This window comes from Boleophthalmus pectinirostris, unplaced genomic scaffold (assembly GCF_026225935.1).
Source record: "Boleophthalmus pectinirostris isolate CB_2022bp ecotype Guang Dong unplaced genomic scaffold, ASM2622593v1 HiC_scaffold_16, whole genome shotgun sequence".
Lineage (NCBI taxonomy): Eukaryota > Metazoa > Chordata > Actinopteri > Gobiiformes > Gobiidae > Boleophthalmus > Boleophthalmus pectinirostris.
This window is the reverse complement of record NW_026571095.1, coordinates 27,398,185-27,420,679: the sequence shown is the minus strand read 5'-3', so window position 1 is coordinate 27,420,679 and position 22,495 is coordinate 27,398,185. Positions and strand designations below refer to the sequence as shown.

Genomic DNA, 22,495 nt, shown 5'->3' with positions numbered 1-22,495 from the left:
AATCAGGCAAGAAATCTAGGGTAATAATGGACTCAGACTTGAACTTTAACAGTCACATAAAATCAATAACATCTGCAGCCTTTTACCATCTAAAAAACATAGCAAAAATCAAAGGTTTACTGTCTAAATCAGACTTGGAGAAACTTATCCATGCATTTGTCTCCAGTAGGTTAGACTACTGTAATGGTCTGCTCACTGGTCTCTCCAAACGAGCTGTGAGACAGCTGCAGAACATCCAGAACGCTGCAGCTCGGGTCCTTACTCGAACTAGGAAGTACGAGCACATAAGTCCTGTGCTCAGGTCTCTGCACTGGCTCCTGTGCCTCAGAGAATAGACTTTAAAGCAGCTCTGCTTGTGTACAAGTCTCTCCATGGCCGAGCACCAAAGTACATCTGTGACATGTTAGTGTCATATGAACCATCTCGCACTCTGAGGACCTCAGGGACCGGCCTCCTGCTGGTGCCCAGAGTCAGAACTAAACAAGGGGAGTCAGCATTTCAGGTTTATGCAGCTAAAACCTGGAACAGTCTGAACATGTGAGACAGACTCTTCTGTGACGCTGTTTAAATCCAGACTCAAAACATTTCTGTTTAACTGTGCATATAACTGAAAGGTTTTCATTCCGCACTCTTCTCTCCAATTTATGTCTCTCTTTTTTAATTTTAATCTTCATGATTATTTATGTTTTGATTTGTTTTTATTATGATTTTAATGTATTTCTTATTCTGTAAAGCACTTTGAATTACTTTGTGTACGAATTGTGCTATACAAATAAACTTGCCTTGCCTTGCCTTGCCTTGAATTAAGAAAGTTTTATCATGATTTGAGTAAATTTCACTTGACAAATAAAATTATCTTGGCCAGGCTGGCACCACCTAGTGTCTCTGTTCAATTTCATTTTTCTCCAGCGACTAGGTCAGGAATCAGAATACACTAGACAATTTGCAAGAACCCCGAAAGTGCAAGTCCAGGCACCAGCCAATCAGCGAAGAGCCATACATTCTGTGTTGGCAACGATTCCAAAGATCAATGATTTAAAGCCAGAATAAAGAGAATGTTTGGTGAATTTTATCAAGTAGAAAGACGTTATTGCCCTTCTTCCTACGGGATTTGGCGCTTTACATACGTCACGACCAAATAGCAGCGATTGGTTAAATGAAAAAAAGTACCCGCCTACCTTCGAGCGAATGAATTCTAATGCTGTGAGGTCAGACGGTTTCCACAAAGTGAAACCAACTGATAAATCAGGCTAAAATTATTACCAGTGGAATAAGAGTTTTTGTACTTAAAATATGAAAATACATCTTGCTACACTTAAGAAGAACAACTACTTTTTGCACTTAAAATAAGAAACAAAATCTAATGTTGCCTGAATTAAGAAAAACACACTTATTCCATTGGTAGATGACTTTACTTGTCAAGTTGAATCTACTCAAATGTTCTTAATTTAAGTAATTTTAACTTACCTAGACATTGTTTTTTTCCAGTGCAGTCCACTCTGGCAGCAAGCTCCTGGCATGCTCTGGGGCAGACTGATGAAAGTGAGGTTGCCAATGATAAATAGTCACATTTTTATGCAGCGCTTTCCACCTTCAAGGCTCTCAAAACACTTTAAAACAATGAGCCACTCACCCATTCACACCAGTGTTCCAAGTACACAACAACAGCGTTCATCTGAGGGAACTGGAATCGTACAGCCAGCCTGTGGGTCCCTGGATCTGACCGCTCTACCAGTGATGTTTTATGTCGCGAATGGGACTCAAACCACCAACTTTCAGATCAGTGGACAAACGCTCTACCAACTGAGATACTGTCGTCCAATCTGTACCATCGGCCCCTCCATCCACAACACCATGAAAATAAACAAAGACACATTGGCAGTTTTGGGATGAGTGTCTCAGAGATCAAATGTGAGTGGGTATTAACAAGACAGACACCCCTCACTGTTACCTTTGAAACAGGTCTGCCTACTTTGCCTGCAGGGTCAAAAAGCCTCACTCCAGACTAAATTTTGGCATCAACCATATTTTTTTGATGAAGAAAGAACAAAAATGTGGCTGTTTGCTGCAGGTGTTCCAATCAGTAGGAGCAGGTAGAGCAGGGGTGTCAAACTCATTTTGGTCTGGGGGCCATATCCAATCTACTTTGATCCCAAAGGGGCCAGATCAGAAAACTCATGGCATATAAACCCCAAAAATAACATTAAGTTCAAATATTTGTGCAGAGAAACACAAATCTATTACAGAAATCTTTTTTTAATTGATGAACTCTTTCTTTTACAAAATATTATAATATTATGAACAACCTGAAACTTTAAGAAAAATACAATTTCAACACAATGTTTTAACTTTAACTTGTATGCAAATAGGAATAAATAATTTTTTCTTGGAAAATCCTGCACTCAGCTCCGCTTTTCTCATGTTGGACATTTTTCTGATGAGGGTGTCATGGTCAACAGTCAAAACGATCGTCCTTTAAGAGCGTTTGGAAAGAGACAAGTCTTCATTTGTGCTGCTCTGGTGGGAGGGGCCACGTACAGAGACGCTGGAGACGCTGCTGTGATAAACACCACAGAATATTAACAATATCAGTCAAGGGCCAGATTAAAGGTCTTGGAGGGCCGGATCTGGCCCCCGGGCCGTATGTTTGACACCTGTGAGGTAGAGGATGCTCTTGGAAAAAAGGATCAAAACTCAAACACAACGGATTCCAGGCACTCCAAACAAGTAGAAAAAGTTAAAAATCGCACGAGGAAAAATGATAGTTAAAAGGCCCATTCAAGCCCTGATGAAGACCAGTTAAGGTCGAAACATGTTGGCTTTGGCCATTCAAATAAAGACCTTTTAACTATATTTTTCCTTGTGCGTTTTTTTTACTTTTTCCTGCTTGTTTGGAATGCCTGGAATCCATTGTGTTTGAATGTTTTTTTGATCTTGAAAGCTTTTTGGAAAACATCTATTCCGATTTATGGCACATCTAAACTTTCTCAGGAGCAATTTCTGTCCTTTATGCTGGACCAAATGTGCTTGTCATTCCACAGTACCTCTTTTTAACCACTAGAGGTCATCAGTGCACTTCAGCATTAACACAGACAGAAGAAAGAGACACTCCAATGTGCAACAATTTAATTTTGATAAAGAGACTCAAAAAATATACATATCTTTTCTAGAAAATACAAACAAAAGAACTATATTCTCGTGAGTGGGGTCTGTTTTTAAAATTTGGCCCAAAAAAAAACACATTTCTGTCTGGAGCAACCATGTAAATGACAAGAATCCTTAAAAAACAAAGCTCCACTAATTCTCATGATACGCACAAAACAGATGTACAAGTGGAATATAAACGCCATTTTTTTGTGATAACATCGAGTCAAAAGTGTAGAAGTAAAAGCATTCATGTCCTGGCCAGTTAGTCACGTTTAAACTCGAGTATTTACAGTATAGTAGTGCTGTTTCACATTTCACCTACAGTTATATATAAAGCTTGTTTGGTTTGAAAAAGTAGTGCACTCATCACTGACAACTTTCATTTGTACCACTGCATATTCATACGCCTCCTCTTTTCCCTGATTTCTCCCTCTCTCCTTCCCTCTCTCTTTTCTCTTTCGTTCATGCTGCTCCTTCGTTCCTCTGGTGAAACAGTTGTTCCACGACTTTAGGATCGGCCAGAGTGGACAGGTCTCCCAGATCTCTGTCGTTACGAGCGACCTGCCTCAAAACTCGCCTCAGGATCTTACCTAGAGAAAAAAATACACACAAAAATATACTTTAATCCTGGTTTATCCTGGTGCCACTTTAGTCCTGGTTTAGTTCTAGTTTTGATCTAGTTTGGTGCCACTTTAGTCCTGGTTTGGTTCTAGTTTTGTCCTAAGTTTGGTGCCACTTTAGTCCTGGTTTAGTTCTAGGTTTGGTGCCACTTTAGACCTGGTTTAGTTCTAGTTTTGTCCTAGTTTGGTGCCACTTTAGACCTGGTTTAGTTCTCGTTTTGTCCTAGTTTGATGCCACTTTAGTCCTGTTTTAGTTCTAGTTTGGTCCTAGTTTGGAGCCACTTTAGACCTGGTTTAGTTCCATAAGGTAGGCCTGGTACAGTCCAAGATAAGTCCTGGTTTAGTTCTAGTTTAGTTCTAGTTTGGTGCCACTTTAGTCCTGGTTTGGTTCTAGTTTTGTCCTAGTTTGGTGCCACTTTAGTCCTGGTTTAGTTCTAGTTTTGTCCTAGTTTAGTGCCACTTTAGTCCTGGTTTAGTTCTAGTTTTAGCCTAGTTTGGTGCCACTTTAGTCCTGGTTTAGTTCTAGTTTTAGCCTTGTTTGATGCCACTTTAGTCCTGGTTTAGTTCTATAAGGTAAGCCTGGTACAGTCTAAGATAAGTCCTGATTTAGTTCTAGTTTTTTCTTGGTTTTGTAGTCTTTGTTTAGCCCTGGGTTAGTCCTAATTTAGTCCTAGTTTAGTCCTGGTTTAGTTCAGTGGAGATTGTGTTTCACCTGAGCGTGTTTTGGGCAGAGCTGGAGCGTTCTGGATGAAATCTGGTGTAGCGATTGGTCCAATTTTCTCTCTCACTAAAAACACACAAAAGTTCAAACGAGTTAAATAAAACTACATAATGAAAACACTTACTGGCTAAGGTTAAGGTCAAGGTCAAGGGCGTAGGTTTGCACAGGAACGGTGGGGACATGTCACAACTAGACAAAATAGCCCCTACCAATATTTGCCATTTTATTTTAATAAACAAAAACATACATTTATTCTGATATTTTTCCAAATTCAGTAGTATTAATTTAAGACGTTTTAGTTCACATTTTGTTTATTACAACCTCTGAGATGTATTCAGTGATATGATGACAGGGTTACACCTGCCACTATTTCATTGGCTGCAACAGAGTGATGTCATGAGTGGAGCCAGGAGCCTAAACTGGGGAAGCGGCAGGACAGGGCCAGCACCTGAAGATGGCGACTTGAGCAGGCGTGAGTGAAGACGCTGCGCAATTAACTTTGAAAAACTTTTCAAAAGGAACTTACTTGGCTTCATCTTCAATTAAACTTGCCTTAGAATGAGTCACCGTGAAACTATCACCGTGCGACTATCACCACCAAGTACACCTCCCAAACGGAATTCTACTCTTGCACTGTGAGCAGCTGGAATCTACTGACAATATTCCATGGAAAAATGTTTGGACATGACCTCACAAATATCTCATCAGCAACAAGCAAAGGGAAATCTGCTACAAACTTCTACATCGCTGTTATCCACTAAAGAATCATCTTAGAAGGACAATGGACACAAACTGTACTGAAAAATGAACTATCTCTCAATTATTTTGGACCTGCCCAGACTCTGAGTGTTTTTGGGAAGAATTAATTAAACATATATGCAGCTTCTTATCCCATTTTACCCTTTCTTATAAGGATGTGCTGTTTGGTTTTTGCAGTGTGCATCATATGAAATATTATGTAATTAATCTGTTAATCAAGTAACCTAACCAAACCTATATCCTTGGTTAAGGTTAAGATACACTTTATTGGTCCTCTGCATTTGACCAATTCTTCAGTGTCTCCAGAGTGTCCCCTCAAAGCAGAGAGCACCACAGAGCAGCGCTGAAGAACACATCTCCGTGATCTTGAGCTACTCTTGGTCAGGACGATCTTAGCTGGAGAATTAAACCTTTGGTGCATGTTTTGGGGATGATGGAGGAAACCAAAGTGTCCAAAGAAAACCAACCCAGACACAGAGAGAAACACGCAAAAAGTGCTAAGTACCAACAACACTTTCTGAGATAACCATGAGCGAAACATTTGATCTGTTTTGTACATTTAATTAAAAGTGTAAATCTTCATTCTCACCCAGAGTCTTGAGCTCCTGCACCAGGCTGTGGTTAAACTCAGACGTTCCCTTCAGAGAGACGAAGCAGTGCAGACACTCCCCTTTGACCTTATGAGGGCGCCCCACCACGGCCGCCTCTGCCACCCCAGGGTGCTCTGTCAGGGCACCCTCCACCTCCGCGGTACTCAGCAGGTGACCTATAACATTGTGTAAATGTAAGGTTTTTTTTTTAAATGTATTATCCACAGAGTTTTATTCTGTGGGTGTAACAACAAAACAACAAAACAACAAAACAATCCTCAGATTTGTTTAAAACTGCATTTAAACTTGTCCAGGTCCAGTCCTAGATGAGTCCTGATCTAGTCCTGTTCTAATCCTGATCTAGTCCTGGTTTAGTTCTGTTCTAGTCCTGTTCTTGTCCTGGTTGAGTCCTGATTGAGTCCTGGTTTAGTCATGGTCTAGTCCTGTTCTAGTCCTGGTCCAGTCTTAGTTTAGTCCTGGTTTAGTCCTGTTCTAGTCCTGGTTTAGTCCTGTTCTAGTTCTGTTGTAGTCCTAGTATAGCCCTGGTTTAGTCCTGGTTTAGTCCTGTTCTAGTCCTGGTTTAGTCCTAATCTAGCCCTGTTCTAGTCCTGGTCTTGTCCAGTTTTAGTCCTGGTTTAGTACTGGTCTAGTCCTGGTCTAGTCCTGGTCTAGTCCTGGTTTAGTCCTGGTCTGGCCCTGTTCTGGTCCTGGTCTAGTCTTAGTTTAGTCCTGGTTTAGTCCGGTTCTAGTCTTGATTTAGCCCTGGTTTAGTCCTGATCTAGTCCTGGTCTAGTCCTAGTTTTATCCTGGTTTAGTCCAAGTATAGCCCTGATTTAGTTCTAGTTTAGTCCTGTTCCAGCCCTGTTCTAGTCCTGGTTTAATCCTAGTTCAGTCCTGGTCTAGCTCTGTTCTAGTGCTGGTCTAGTCTTAGTCTAGTACTGTTCTAGTCCTGTTTTAGTCTTAGTTTAATCCTGGTTTAGTCCTTCTAATAAAGCGTGTGTTTCTGTAGTTTTAGTCTCTGTGTTTGTACCTGACACGTTGAGCATGTCGTCGATTCTTCCTGTGATCCAGTAATATCCGTCTTTGTCTCTCCTGCAGCCTGGAAAAGACAAAACAGTGCCTACAGTTAGAACAATTTTTTACTTTTTTTGGAATTAATAAAACAATTGTCCTTTGTCTCTTACCGTCCCCCGTCACGTAGAATCCTGGGAATTTCTTGAAGTAGGTGCTTTCAAATCTGTCCTGGTTTTTGTACAGTGTCCTCATGATCCCAGGCCACGGCCTCCTGAACACCTGCAGTACACCACCGCAGAATTACTACTACTACTATTAATACTACTACTACTACTACTACTACTACTATTACTACTGCTGCTCTCTTCTCCTGTCTCTCTCTTCATTCTCATCTTGTCTCTTTCTCCTCCTTTATTCTGGTTAAACGGTTGTTCCACGACTTTAGGATCAGACAAAATGGACAGTCCTCACCTTCTGTCCTCCTTCTCTCCTTCCTTTCTCTCTCTCTCTCTCTTCTCTTTCATCTCTCTTCTTTCCTCTCTCTCACTCTCTCTCCTCTCTCTCTCCTCCTCATCTCCTCTCTTTCCTCCCACTCAGTCTCTTCTTCCCTCTCTCTCTCCTTGCTTCCTATCTCTCCTTCCTCTCATTTTTCCCTCTTTCCTCCTTCTCTCCTCTCTTCTTCCCTCCGCTCTCTTGCCTCCATCTATCCTCTCCCTCTTTCCTTCCTCTCTTCTCTCTTCTTCCCTCTCTCCTCTCCCTGTTTCCTCCCTTTCTCCTCTCTTCTTCTTCCCTCTCTCCTCTCTTCTTCACTCTCCTCTCTCATCTCTTCCTCTCTCTCTCCTCCTTCTCTCCTCTCCCTCTGCTCTCATCTCTCTCTCTCCTCTCCCTGTTTCCTCCCTTTCTCCTCTCTTCCTCCCTCTCTCCTCTCTTCTTCCCTCCCTCTCACCTTCCTCTCTCCTCTCCCTCTCTCCTCTATTCCCCCACCTCTCTCTCTCTCCTCCCTTTCTCCTCTCTTCTTTCCTTTCTCTCTCTCTCCCCCCTCCTCCTCTCCTCTCTTTTTCCCTTTCTCTCTCTCCTCCCTCTCTTCTCTCCCTCTTTCCTCCCTCTCTCTCTTTCTCTCTCCAAATGATTCTAGTGAAGGTGTATGGAGTTTATAAACACACTGGAGCATTTCCTGTATTACCACTCAGTGACATCACAAGGTGGAACAGAGTGTTTTCAGTCTGAGAGAAGAACTCAGCCTAAATTTACAGGGTTTGTGTGTTAAATGTGTGAGTGAATGAAACAAAACACAACTCCAGGTCTGTTTGTGATGAGGAAACAACATTATATCATAAATATGGACACTTTAAACTTTACTTTAACAGATTTTTTTAACAAATGCTCCTATGAATAAACAATAGAAATAAAATAATAATCAAAATGTCTAAAATAGCTGTAACCAAAATAACTAAATAAATAATACAGTATTTACCAGATACCCCTCGCCCTCTCCCTCCAGCTCCTCTCCGTGCTCGTTCAGAATGGTCGGCTCCACTCCGAAGAACGGGAACGTCTGGAAATCACAAAGTATTCATGATATTTGCTCGGATATTCTGTTGTTTGTTTAAATCTGAAATCGTGATGGGGAAACTTACCGCAGAGCCCGGTTTGAGAGGAGTCGCTGCAGGAAGAGGAGTGAGCACGTGACCTCCCTGTGGACAAAAAAAATTCTCAAGTGAAATGATAAACTACTTAATAATTACTTCAGTGTTTGGTCTATCATGGTCATTACTATATTGACTCAATATATTATAGCTGAAATGATATATTTTGGGACATTTTCTTTGCAATAATTAAGAGATTTGTGTTATTTTAGTTGTAATATGAGTGAAAGAGTAACTTGCAATTTATTTGTTGCATTCATGTTAGAATGTTAGTTGTGTTTTGTTTCATTCACACATGTTTGAGTAACTCTTTATTATGTGTCTGTTTACATCTGCAAAGCTCAAAATGCTGTGTTCCACCTGGTGATGTCATGATGTAGTGGTAGTTTTCAAGTTAACAGCTCCTTTTAGCTTTGGTTCAGTAGAGATTGGCAATTTTGGGGCTGAAATGATCCAAATTACTCTATTGAAGGTGTATTAAAACGTGGAAGAGAGTGTTTCCAGTTCCAGGGTTTGTGCGTTAAACGTATTCTGTTTGTGATGAGGAAACATTATAACATAGATCAGAAAATAGCGTAATATGAGCCCTTTAAATGTCTATTTAAAATGATTTACTGCAGGGGTCTCCAACCTGTAGATCTCCACCCCCTTCCAAGTAGCTCACCAAGGGATTTCAGAATTGTGCTGATTAACTAAAATTTGTTTAATTACATGCCTATTACTATTATAAATGTATAATTTTGAAGCCCAACTTTGACTTTGTGCACTATTAAAAGGACAATGTTTTATGTTTTATAGGCATCTAACTGTGCCCTTAACCTGATTCATCCGCCTGGTTTCACCTCGTGGAAACCGTCTGACCTCGCAGCATTAGGATTCGTTCGCTTGACGGTAGGCAGTTACTTTCTTATTTAACCAATCGCTGCTATTTGGTCGTGATGTATGTAATGCGCCACTAACGGGGCTAACTGGTATATTAAGCTTTTCCCAAATCCCGTAGGAAGAAGGACAATAACATCTTTCCTCTTGATAAAATTCACCAAACAAATCTCTTTGTTCTGGCTTTAAATCCTCGATCTCGGGAATCGTTGCCAACACAGAATGATTGATTGGCTGGTGCCCGAACTCGCACTTCCAGTGTTTTTATGAACCGACTAGTGTATTCCAATTCCTAGTCTAGTCGGTGGAGAGAAATGAAATTGAGCGGAGGCACTAGGTGGCGCCAGCCTTGCTACTGTGCCCCAAGACTTGCCCTCTTTCTTAAAATTGTCTCTGTCTTACTGCCGTTAAAATGAGAAGCTCTTTGGAATTTTTGTTTTGTACAATATCTTGGAGGAAAAAAGGTTGGAGAGCCCTGATTTACTGGGATTCTACTGCTCACCTTGATTTGATTTCCCCCTTACATTCATCCCACAATATTTTCAGGAATGGTTTTAAGATCCAAAATACATAAAAACACTATTCCACGTACTACCATACTAAATATTACTCTAAAGCGTGTGTGATGTTTTGTGTGATCTGTTGTACTCACAGTCTCGGTTTGCCAGAAGGTGTCCACCACAGGACACTGGGCCTGTCCCACCACAGAGTGATACCAGAGCCAGGCCTCAGGGTTTATGGGCTCCCCCACAGAGCCCAGGATCTGCAGACTGGACAGGTCGTACCTGAGGGGCAAGAGGCAAAGAGCATGTATGTATGAATCAAAGTAAGAAGAATCAAATATGAAGTGCTTAAAGTGGGACTAAACATCTAAACTTCGGCCACAACACATTTCAAATAGAGCTGTTGAACCTGGCACTACGTTGAGTACTAAACAGTAGAGGTGTAACAATATACAAGTCTCATATTTATTGCGATATCGTGGGAAAAGTCATGATATGGTGGAGAGGCTCACGATTAGAGATGTAACAATATCTAAATCTCTCGGTACGATATTTTCACGATATACATCTCACAGTTTGATATTTATTGCAATATTTTGTGGAGGCTAAACAGCTAAAACTGTTAATATGCTACTTTTTCCTCTTAAAACGCCTTGACAAAACTTAATCCAAAGAACTAAGGCTTAAAAGTGTTTAAGAACTGTTATTTCTTCTTGTAGTCTGCACTGAAATGGAGCAAAGGATCATGGTCTATGTAGTTCTGTTTTTTTTAGCTATTGCTGCACCATAACAATGAATTTAAGCAGAAAGACTTGTAATTCGATATATTGTGATGGCCCACAATATTATTATAAGAACTTTGACGATACAATATCACATTATTTTGGTTATTGTTACATCCCTACTAAACACAAGAGTGAGTGAAATTATTAGGGAATTCATAACTGTTACCTACAACCAGGCTATACACTGGTCCAAAACTCCACTAATGTACCATGTGAAAAAATAATAATTAAAGTATCAGAAAAATGTGTTTTTTACATGTAAATTGCACCAACTCTATTTATTTTTGCACATTTATAACATATAACAACAAAAAAGCACATTAAATTAGATTTTAAAAAGTAGTCGCCAGAAAAGGCAAAAAAAAAAAAAAAAAAACACCAAAGGGCTTATATTAAAATTACCCACACTATGAATGAATACTGTAAAATTGAACATTGAACATTCACAACATAGCTGTGAATTACAAAAAAATTACATTTACACATCTTAGATTAAATATATTTGATTCAAACATAGATTAAAATATCCACATCCACAATTGAATGATTATGAAACATTATCATAAAATATCAAACATCTCTCTGGTGTGATGCCATCAAATTACTCTCTACTCTCTACTTATTGTCATTTTCAACATGTTTTTAATTTTTTCATCACAAATTGCATCTTTATTTGTGTAAAACTATAATTTATATTAACAACAGGTATCATCCCACCAACTTAACAACTTAAAATCATAGAATAAAAACCCTTACATGGCCATTTACTCACTTTTGCACCGTCTCTCGTCCGTACTTCATGAGCAGGCGGATGGCGGTGGGGGCTGTGTAAAACTTGGTCACTTTGTATTTTTGGATGATCTCCCAAAGTCTTCCCACGTGAGGATAGGTGGGGATTCCTTCAAACTGAAAAACAACATTCAGAAAAGATAATTTGTTTTCTTCAAGAGTCAACTCAACCAGGAAATGTAATGTCAGTGTTCAGCCAATTACAGCCTCCTGGGAATCTGTAGTTAGACAATGTGAATGAAAGACAATTAAGGATTTCAGTCTTGTTTGCTCACTGTGTTTAAAATTGTGAAGAATTGTGTTTCTATATTACTCTAAAGTGACTCTTGTGAGCTTTAAGTCATGGTAGAATGCTGTTACCTCCTCAAAAACATACCTGGAATTGTGTTTTGTTTCATTCACAAATGTTTGAGTAACTCTTTATTATTAGTCTGTTTACATCTCTAAAGCTCAAAATGCTCTGTTCCACTGTGTGATGTCATGAAACGGCACTTTTTATGGCTACGTTCAGACTGCAGGGCTTGCATTTTTTTGTGAAACACGATTTTTTTGCGAGGTAGTTCACATTTCCAATTAAATGCGACTTGTATGTGATCTCCAGTGTGAACTTTAAACGCCTCAAAAGTGTCCCACATGCGCATTGGAGGACACGACGACGTCACACACAACAAGCATGCTCAGTGTTTACGGAAGTTGCCTAAACATGGACAATACACTGCCGAACAACTGGAGAACGTGATGGATCCGTGCGTGGTGATACGAACGGAGAGAAACTTAGTGCCAAGCGATTATGAGGTCTAACTGAAAGTTTTGTGATGCAAATGTATCACTCTTTTGAACACATATTGTTTTAAGAAGAAAAACGCTTTATTTTAATGTCCCCAGCCAACTTGCCGGATTACTTTCGTCAGCAACAAAACCAGCCAGTATCTCGCTCTCACTTTAAGCACCTGGTGATTTTAAAGTTGCTGTCGTACCGGAGCCAGAACATGTACAGCTTATTTGTTTTAAGGAGGAGATTGAGAAGGAGAAGGACGAGGTTTTTGGCATTCAGGGCGTTTTGTTGGGCAGTGACAGCAATGTCCGTAGAAAGGAACGCGTGAGTCGCAGCCAAGAGTGGCGGGATTGATATGTGCTTCTTTGCTTCACTGACACGGAGTTCAGACACAATTTTCAAATGACGAGAAGAACGTTTGTGTACATTTGTGACGTATAGGTGGGATGAATGCGACCTGGCCGTTCAGACTGAAGTCGCATGACAAAAGATCAGATATGTATCAGTTTTAGGAGCACATATCCAAGTGTAAAAGATCAGATACAGGTCGCATAGGGGCAAAAAAATTGGATTTGGGTCACTTCAGGCTGCAGTTTGAACGTTGCTTAAGTGAACAATTTCTTTTACCTAGTGCTTTTCTTTTTTTTTTTTCGTAAAGATTGTCAGTTCCTGGACTGATCTAAATTCTAGGTTTATGGAGTCTTAATTTGCAGGGTTTGTGTGTTAAACATGTGTGAATGAAACAAAACACAACTCCAGGTCTGTTTGTGATGAGGAAACAACATTATAACATAGATCAAAAAATAGTGTAATATGGGACCTTTAATAATAAGCAAAACACTAAAATTTCTTATTGTGACGTCCCTAAACTCACCAGTACACTTGTAGCTCCGTTGGCCAGAGGTCCGTAGGTGATGTAGGAGTGTCCAGTGATCCAGCCGATGTCCGCGGTGCACCAGAACACGTCTCCATGGTGATAATCGAAAACGTACTTAAATGTCAGATACGTGTACAAGAGGTACCCGGCTACTGTGTGGAGGACGCCCTGCAGACACAAAGAGGTAAGATAACGGAATAACAGAGCTTCAGACAGAGCATGCCTACAGTGAGCATCACACCTCCAGGGCATGTGGATGACATCAGCTGCAAATACCGACGGTTTTTATCTAATCTGTGATGATGTGACGTCTAGATGGCGGCAAGAGCTAAATTTCCCTCCTGATGATATTATAATCTTCAATCTGACCATTTCTAATAGTGACAAGCCATTTTAATTTGCTATATGACAACAAACATTTAGCATTTTAGCTGCCCCTATCTACATTAAGTATTGGTCTATAGAATTTATGCATTATGCCACTTTTTGGTTGGCGGTGCGTCACAAGTGCTTGTTTCTATGGAGATGTCGTTGCTCTGCCTGGAATGTCCCACACTATGACTTTAAACAGCTCTAACTTACATTTATTCAATTAAACGTGGTTTTATAGCTCAAAAATACCTAGAAAAACTGACATTCTGACTCTGAGCGTGGTCGCCTCTCCGCAGATCTGACCTGTGACTTGATCTGGTTTGGTATCCATGAAGATAGAAAGGTTTAATGCCATACTGTGAAACATTCCAGACAAAGCAATAACATCTCCATGGAGAAAAGCATTTGATGGACCCTCCATCAGAAAAATGACACCGTGCACCTTTAAATGTTTTTTTTAGTCTGAGTCTTTGAGCCCCTGCTGGCCAATGTGAAAATTGCCCCATGTCCATGATATATTTTTTTAGAATTTAATCCCCAAATTTGGTACAGATTTGTGGATTTATGTGTCTAAATGTGACACATCAAATCTGAACTCATTTCAACCAAAAAGCAGACTAGATGCATTTTACAACCACACAGTCAAAGTGGCGTCAAATTTTTTATCCACTATGGCAGATTTCCTGTTCATCAAAGAGCCATGCGCCAGTTCAACTTTTGCCTTGTCTTATTCTTCTCCATCACTATTCAAAATTCCGTTTGCCTAGGCCAAACTATGCTTGTCCCCACTCCCACTTCCCACTTCTAGGTGGCGCTGTTGAGTCGGGTCACTACGGACATTGTAGTGATGCCCATTTTATCAATTTTTTTGCCAGGGTAGTCAATCTCATACAAGGTTTGGGGACTTTTCGTTCATGTTCAGGGGGTAAAAAATGTGATTTGATACCAAGAACAAAAAAAAGAAGAAGAAACCGATGAAGAACAATAGCCCACTATGACAAAATGAAATGTAATCTGAAACTCAGCAGTATAGAGCTCTCTGAGTAAGTCTTAATGAATCTAACGTACTAGACAAAGGAGAAGTATTTCCAGTGAAACATGCAGAACACAGACTCTTAAACGCGTGTGCACCTTGGGTTTTCCTGTGGAGCCGCTGGTGTAGAGGATAAACAGAGGCTCTTCTGACTCCATCCACTCAGGCTCACACTGGTCAGAGCTGTCCCTCATCACCTCGTCCCACCACACGTCACATGACGGGTCCCAGGGCGTCTGTGCGTCAGAGAGAAACAAGCAGAGTGTGAACAGAGACAATATGGCTGTATAACAGAGACGATATTTGACTGGTGTATCAGGAATGTGCCCACATGTCCCTGTGCATATCCTGGTTGAGTTTGCGGTCATCTCTTTTTAGGTAATTTTGAATTCTTTGAATAGTCACTTTTTCGATATATACTGTATATCTCTCACCTCTGTAATGAAACCTGTGCAGTCATAACTGTATCATGTGTACGTATATAACCTGTAGTTTGTTATTGTATATAACATATACTCTGTTAGAATGTATGTAACCTGCAGTTTGTTTTAGTGTATATAACCTGTAGTTTGTGGTTATATATAACCTGTAGTTTGTTATTGTATATAACCTGTAGTTTGTAGTAGTGTATATAACCTGTAGTTTGTTGTTGTATATAACCTGTAGTTTGTTGTTGTATATAACCTGTATTTTGTTGCAGTGTATATGACCTGTAGTTTGTTGTTGTATATAACCTGTAGTTTGTTGTTGTATATAACCTGTAGTTTGTTGTTGTATATAACCTGTAGTTTAATAGTGTCTATAACCTGTAGTTTGTTGTTGTATATAACCTGTAGTTTAATAGTGTATATAACCTGTAGTTTGTTGTTGTATATAACCTGTATTTTGTTGCAGTGTATATAACCTGTAGTTTGTTGCAGTGTATATAACCTGTAGTTTGTTGTGGTGTATATAACCTGTAGTTTGTTGTAGTGTATATAACCTGTAGTTTGTTGCAGTGTATATAACCTGTAGTTTGTTGTGGTGTATATAACCTATAGTTTGTTGTAGTGTATATAACCTGTAGTTTGTTGCAGTGTATATAACCTGTAGTTTGTTGCAGGCAGCTCCGCTCTTGGTCCTCAGAGCCTGATGTTTAACCACCAGACACTTGGCCACACTGGAACAGTCCCTGAAAGGAAAGGAGATTTGAACTTTTATATATATAACAGTGGCAGAGTGGTTAGCGCATGCCTTTTCTGTGAAGAACTGTGCTGTTTTTCAGTAGAACAATAAGATGTTAATTTGTTTCAGTATTATCGTTTATCGTGATATTTTCTGTAGAAATTAGTGTTGTAAAAAGTATCGACTATCAGATACTAATCAATATGAAAACTAGTATAAAAACTGGATACTCATTTGAACAGGTATTGATACTAAAACATCACATTCACAGGACAGAATTTTTTATTTTTTTATTATTATTATCATTGTGGCATCGGAGTCAGTATTAAGTGTCGAGTGTATTCTGTATCGAAAATTAGAACACTAATATTGATAAATTTATGCTTCATAAATTACAAATGAAATGTGATTACTAAGGTTTAAGTTGTATTTATAAAGACTTGGATACAGAGCTACAGGTTGAAGCTCACAGTTGTCAATATATTTCCTCAGGGGGTCGACTGAATGGATCTGAACTGACCAATCACAGCTGTCCGTTTCTGGTTGCTAAGGGGGATGTGATGTTTCCTTAGTAACCTCTCCTCACTGTGAAAAAATATCATCTTTTCTCTAAATGGTGTTTTAGTCTATGAAATATCCAGATGAAATGTATTATTGATTAAAAACTACTTTTTTTTTTAATCTATGAAAAATGTTTAATGGATTTCTATGAAGCAAGATAATATATAAAGCATTTCAAAGCATCCTCAGTTCAGTTCAGTTAAAATTAAAAAATAAAATTACCTCTCTTTGCATTTCTCAAGAGCTTCATCCGCAATCTGCTTTAGGTTTATCAACTTCTCTCCTCGATACACTCCATCTGAATAACAAAAAAAAAATTTAAAACCAAAATATTCTATAATTAAACAATAAACGATAAACCGTTATTAATTAAAATGTGTTAAAATGGCTCAAATCTGATTTATTTTACCTGCTGTGATCAGGACAGAACTCTGGGCATCTACAATCCTCTCACACAGAGACTCGGAGGAGAAACCTGCAAACTGCAACAGACAGAGGGAACGTCAAAACAGTATTACTTGAGTAGAAGTAGAAATGACTCAAGTGAGAGTATTTGGAAAAAGTACAACTCAAGTAAAGTAGGAGTAACTTAAAAAAAAAAAAACTGTCAGGATATAACATCTGATTTATAAATTGAAGTGAATATCATTTGAAGGACAAAACATTAAATAATGCACAAAAAAGACACAAAAAATGAGAAAAAACAAACAAACATTAGATCTGAAGGAATAGGGCAAGAAACACAAATGTTCAAATCATTTTATCCACCCCTGGTTTTTGCCCAGTATCTGTCTTTTTAACCAGTTTCATCTTGTAGTTTGGGGATTCAAACTAAAAAGCTGTGCTTACAAATAATAACTGATAGAGGACAAGAAGAAACTAGGCTTTTATAGTTGCCAGAGGTATTGTAGTAGTAAAGAAACTGCACTTTTCACAGTACTTTTCTAGCAGCATACTTTTACTTCTACTAGAGTAATATTTTTATTGAAGGAACAGTACTCTAACTTAAATGGACAGTTTGGAATTTTGGACATAGGACCTCATTTCCTCGTGAGTCAGAGTGTTGGAGACATGTGGAGACACTTTTTTAAATATTCCATCCAGTCCTTGTATTTGCAGAGGTCACTGGTGCTAGGCTAGTGCATGTCAATGGCCATAGTTATCCTGCCACTAAAAAATAGTCTTACCCACTCCACAAAACACCCGAAGCAAATCTATTATTACACTAGACTATCGATGTAAATGTCTGTGTTAATAGAATAATGTCTGAAATAAAACTAACCTTGTATCGCATGAATCGTCGCATGTTAAGGGACTATTTTCTCATATATCAGTCCGCCTCTTTCAAGCTTTCTATCAGGAAGTACAACTCACTGCTGCTGCTCAGACATTAATCCTTCAAATGCAAGGTTGATTTTACTTCTAGAATTATTCTATCAACAGAAAGATTCACATCGACAGTCTGGTGTAGTAACAGATTTTCTTCAGGTGTTTTGTGGAGTGGGTAAGATGGTTTTTAGTGGCAGGATAACTATGGCCATTGACATGCACTAGCCTAACACCAGCGACCTCTGCAAATACAAGGACTGGATGGAATATTTAAAAAAGTGTCTCCACACCTCTCCAACACTCTGGCTCACTAGGAAGTAATATATATAATAATTAACAATAATAATATGTCCAAAATTCGAACTGTCCCTTTAAGTAAAAGCCGTGGTTCCTCTTCCCACTGTGAGTAAATCTACACGTAACAAAAGCTTTATGTGACAATATGAAATGATTTGAACGTTTGTGCTTCTTGCAACGCTCCTCCACCTCCTTTACTGTAGTTCTAATATTCGATGTTTATCCATTATTTAATCTTTTATCCTTCAAATTACTTTAACTTTTTAATTAAAATTATAAATCAGATGTTACGTCCTGACAGTTACTCTTTAAGTTACTCTTACTTGAGTCATTTCTTGGACCACAACTTTGTATTTCCACAAATATTTGAAGTAATCTTACTGTTACTTGAGTACAGTGTTTGTATACTCTACCCTTCTCTGATAATAGCAGTGAGCGTCAGAGAAAGTACATAGCAGATTTTCCTCACCACGACAGAGTGTACAGCCCCGATCCTCGCGCAGGCCAACATGGAGTAGACGAGCTCTGGGACCATGGGGAGGTAGATGGACACTCGGTCTCCCTTCTGCACGCCTGCACCACGACACAAACGCGTGCACTCAGTTAAATACAGTAACAGCCATCGCCGCCAGGGGGCTATGTTAAGAGGTGATGAGGTACAAAGCGATTTACGACCAACATGTTTATTCTGGGAAGTGTCTGGAAGAGTTTCAAGTAATATCCGGGTAGTAACACAATTGTACATGAATTTAAAGGTCCTATGTGACACAAAATGGACTCTTGTGAGCTTTAAACATGTTAAAGCTAGTCCCCATGGAGATGTTATTGCTTGACTAAAATATTATGTTACAGTATTTTGTTAAACACGTCAATTAATTACATCATTTGTTTTTAAATTGCTGAAAAATGCCTTGAAAAACATTTTTACTGTGAGTGTGTTCACCTCTCCACAGATTTGACCTGTAACTTGGTACCTACACTTGAAAAGTTACATGTCTTTTCTGACTTAAAATCAAAAGATATAATAATTTCGCCAGTCTTTATGATGTTATATAATGTTATATAACTTTACTGATCCACACGGGGAGTTACTTGGACACAAAAGCTCAAAATACATCATAAATACTGGTACAAATCTTAACGACAAAGAACCAGTGTAGTTTTGTTGATCTGGTTCATGGTTCATCTGTGTAATTATTGGGTCAATCCACATAACAGAAAAGCTGAAAGCATAAATTAAAAAAATATATGTTTCACAATCGCTTCAGAATATGAAGGCATTTCTCAAGCCCAACTCAAGGCGTGATTATTGTTGTCAGTTATAGACTAAAAAGCAGGGCTGTCCAAACTGTGATCTGGGGGCCAAATGCCCAAATGATCCAGGGTAATTTTTTAACTGCACAAAATTAAGCAATTCTACTGCTATTACTTCACATTGTATTATGAAGCAGGCCTGAAATGAGTGTTCAAAACTTTTTTAAAACCTGAAAGGCAAACAGCATTTGTCATCAGTCTATGGCACTCTGCTACAGATAGAAGACTATAGACTACAGACAGAACAGACTATAGAACAGTGTTACCCACTTTTTTTCTGGGACCCCATATTTTAAAAGTCACAAACCTGTTATTGTTAAATTACTGATCCAAGTCAATAGACATTATTTGTAAATCACAAAATAAAGGTGGATTTGACCATTATTGAACATTAATGAGGATATTTTATTGTTGACTGAGTGATCGTGTCTCTCTGAACAATTAGTTTTACTCAAGTTTTAAACAATGAAAAACAGTCATTGAAGCAGCAATAAAAGGATCCATAAGTTGCCTATTTGAACATTAAATGTAGCCCATTTCTTTTTCTTTTCAACATTCAATTAAACCAGCAATACTGGAACAAATGTCAATAAATTAATTACAAAAATATTAGAAATTATACATAACATGTCTTAACATTTACATGTGTCAGAACTATATGTTGCAGACCTGCATGCAGATCGTGACAAGGCGACCAAAAAAAAATTTCTTGCAACCCACCTCAGGTCACGACCCAGTCTTTGGGAAACAACTGTATAGATTATAGACTGTAGACAGTATGGACCGGGGCTGGGCAATTATTTTTTCTATGGGGCCACATGAGAAACAGAAAATACTGTGGAGGCTCAAAATGCTTAAGTCACTTCTGCATAATATTAATTGTATTTCTTTATTAAAAGCAGTAAATGTCATTGTTTTGATGAGCTGGGAAGACTGGTAAGAGTTTATGTTATGACTGAGTGAGGTTGCCTTACAAAAAATGTCATTAAAAAAACAACTTTAAAATAAAAGCAATGCAGCTTTAGTCCATTCATGAGGTAAAATTATAAAATATGTTTAGTTGTTGCTGTGCAGTGCCCAGGTCTGGTCTAGATTATAGATGTAATGTCTCACCCAGTTTCTTGAGCACATTGGCACATCTGCAGACCTGGCTCAGCAGTTGACTGTAGGTGATCTCTGAGTGATGGTCTGGAGAGTTACCCTCCCTGAAAGTACAAAACACAGATCAAACACAACAGGAAAAAATATATATATACAAGAAAATGTAAATTCGGATTACATATGGATCATTATGACAGTGCAGGTGTCTGTGTGTGTCTGTTAAAAAGGTCATGTCCATCAGGTCCAATATGTGGGATGTCGTTGTGTAAACACTGAAAGATCCCTTCTGAAATCTGCTGCATCAGCAACAGGAGCGGTTTACAAAGCAAATATAGAATGAACTCATGTGTACTCAAAACCAAGTATATCCTGCATTATGTCATTCAAACGCTTCAGAATTCAATTAGGATACTGAAAACACTGCAACTGGATTTTGATACTGAGGAACTGGCTCGATACTTTCAATTTTGATACCACAATGTTGATAATAAGGCCCTTTTTACACAATAGAATGTAATTTTCAACACTAAATAATAATTACCATTTAGTCTTAAAGCTTGTATAAGTCTGGTTGTCCGGTTTAAGCAATATTATTTAGTATCGATACTTGTTCAAATGTGTATCCAATTTCGGCACTAGTTTTGATATCGATTAGTATCTGATATTTGATTTTTGTCAACCCTATCGCTTATTTTTTTTTTGTTTCCCTTTGAGAGCTCAAGTCTGTGCTCCTCTGTGTTTTAGTTTTAGTTTACCTCTTTTACCTTTACCTTTTCTAAAATATCTGTAGATAATGTATTAATTATTATTTTTTAAGGCTGTAAAAAGAGATGATTAAAGTGTAAATGCAAGTATGAAGTGGTACAAAATGTGTCTCTGCTGTTTTCAAATCACTGTCTATTGTCAGTGCCCCACAGTCAGTAATAATATGACATCTGTACATGTGTTGTACTTTGGGTATACGTTGGGTTTTATTGGTCACATGTCTTGATCACATGAACCCACCAAAAATCAAGCAAGTCATCTGAAGTTTTGATAATTTTACTCCTGAACTCTAGAACCTCCTGAACTAAGACTCTTGCATGTCAAAGCAGTCCAGTCCGTGTATTAATATCTCTACTATCTGTACTCTTCGCATAACTTTCATGGCATGTGTTCAGCTGGCCTACTTTGTTCCTCATGTTTTACTCTAGTTTGTTTCAAGTATTAAGCTCATAATAAAATAAATACTATGACTAATACTACTACTAATATCAAGCTTCTAATTTTTGTCAGTATGGCCCTTACGATTCAATACGATTCAATAAAAAATAAAGGCTAAATCATGTCTGTAATACTAAAAGTCTTTGTTAAACCACTTCTTGTGCAAAGTTGATATGAAACACAAACATTTTAATCATCAAAACACTGAATATGTCAAATGTGTCACATAAATGAGTTTCCTTCAACTGAACAAGCAAGAAAACTTTAGCTGTAACAAAATAATTTAGTAAAATATACCAAAAAATACTCTTGGCGATATATCAATACAGCAGCCCACGATATCGATACTGTATCATCACATTAAACTACACAATATATCGATATTTCAATATTTTTGCACACCCCTACATGCAGTGGTGGAAGAAGTTCTCAGTTTTGTTCTACTTAAGTTAAAAAAATGTATGTAAAGAGTAAAAAGTAAAAGTATTTTGGCTTGTGTATTGCTCAAACTATGCCTCAGTCTTATCAGCAGGTCTCACACAATAATAAATACTTTTACTTTTCAGTCCTATTCAAACATGTAGTGGAGTAGAAAGTAAAAACTATCCACTTTAAAATGTACTTAAGTGAAGTATAGATACTTAAAAGCACAATACTTCACTACTTTAACTTTGTTCCCTTCCTCTTCAGTCTGATAACATCTGATCTTTCACAGTAGTTCAGTCTCTTGGCTCGTGTAGTTTAACCAAGGACAGATTTCATAGACAGAGCGGCCAGTTTGTTTTGGAGCGGGGACAGAGTAGAGGTCACACCAGCTGCTATTTACTGTGAATACTTTACATAGCTCCTGAGTCCTGGTCACTTACTGTGCACAATCACAGTGCGTGATACTGCTAACTCACATAATGTACTCATGTAGAGAGTATTAACATGACAGCCAACTTTGGTTCAGATGTTTTTCTCGTCTAATTGAAATAGTACTCTGCATTTATATTAGTTGATCACAGAATTATAAC

The 22,495-nt window shown here is 38.4% G+C and overlaps 1 protein-coding gene across 1 annotated transcript in view; it reads right to left on the bottom strand.

Moving 5' to 3' along the window:
• Positions 1 to 3,109: 3,109 nt before the first annotated feature.
• The window catches only part of acss2l (acyl-CoA synthetase short chain family member 2 like), a 44,163-nt gene continuing 24,777 nt past the window's right edge, over positions 3,110 to 22,495 (bottom strand). Inside the window, exons 4-19 of the mRNA XM_020941002.2 lie at positions 20,289 to 20,380; positions 18,331 to 18,434; positions 16,645 to 16,717; positions 16,458 to 16,533; positions 15,597 to 15,681; positions 14,609 to 14,746; positions 13,103 to 13,273; positions 11,437 to 11,570; positions 10,029 to 10,161; positions 8,489 to 8,545; positions 8,326 to 8,406; positions 7,022 to 7,130; positions 6,868 to 6,936; positions 5,837 to 6,013; positions 4,480 to 4,554; positions 3,110 to 3,737 (exon numbers count right to left, since the gene is read on the bottom strand). Of these exons, the coding sequence (XP_020796661.1) occupies positions 3,610 to 3,737; positions 4,480 to 4,554; positions 5,837 to 6,013; positions 6,868 to 6,936; positions 7,022 to 7,130; positions 8,326 to 8,406; positions 8,489 to 8,545; positions 10,029 to 10,161; positions 11,437 to 11,570; positions 13,103 to 13,273; positions 14,609 to 14,746; positions 15,597 to 15,681; positions 16,458 to 16,533; positions 16,645 to 16,717; positions 18,331 to 18,434; positions 20,289 to 20,380 (1,702 nt within the window). The 3' untranslated portion in view covers positions 3,110 to 3,609. The remainder of the gene's footprint in view (positions 3,738 to 4,479; positions 4,555 to 5,836; positions 6,014 to 6,867; positions 6,937 to 7,021; positions 7,131 to 8,325; positions 8,407 to 8,488; positions 8,546 to 10,028; positions 10,162 to 11,436; positions 11,571 to 13,102; positions 13,274 to 14,608; positions 14,747 to 15,596; positions 15,682 to 16,457; positions 16,534 to 16,644; positions 16,718 to 18,330; positions 18,435 to 20,288; positions 20,381 to 22,495) is intronic.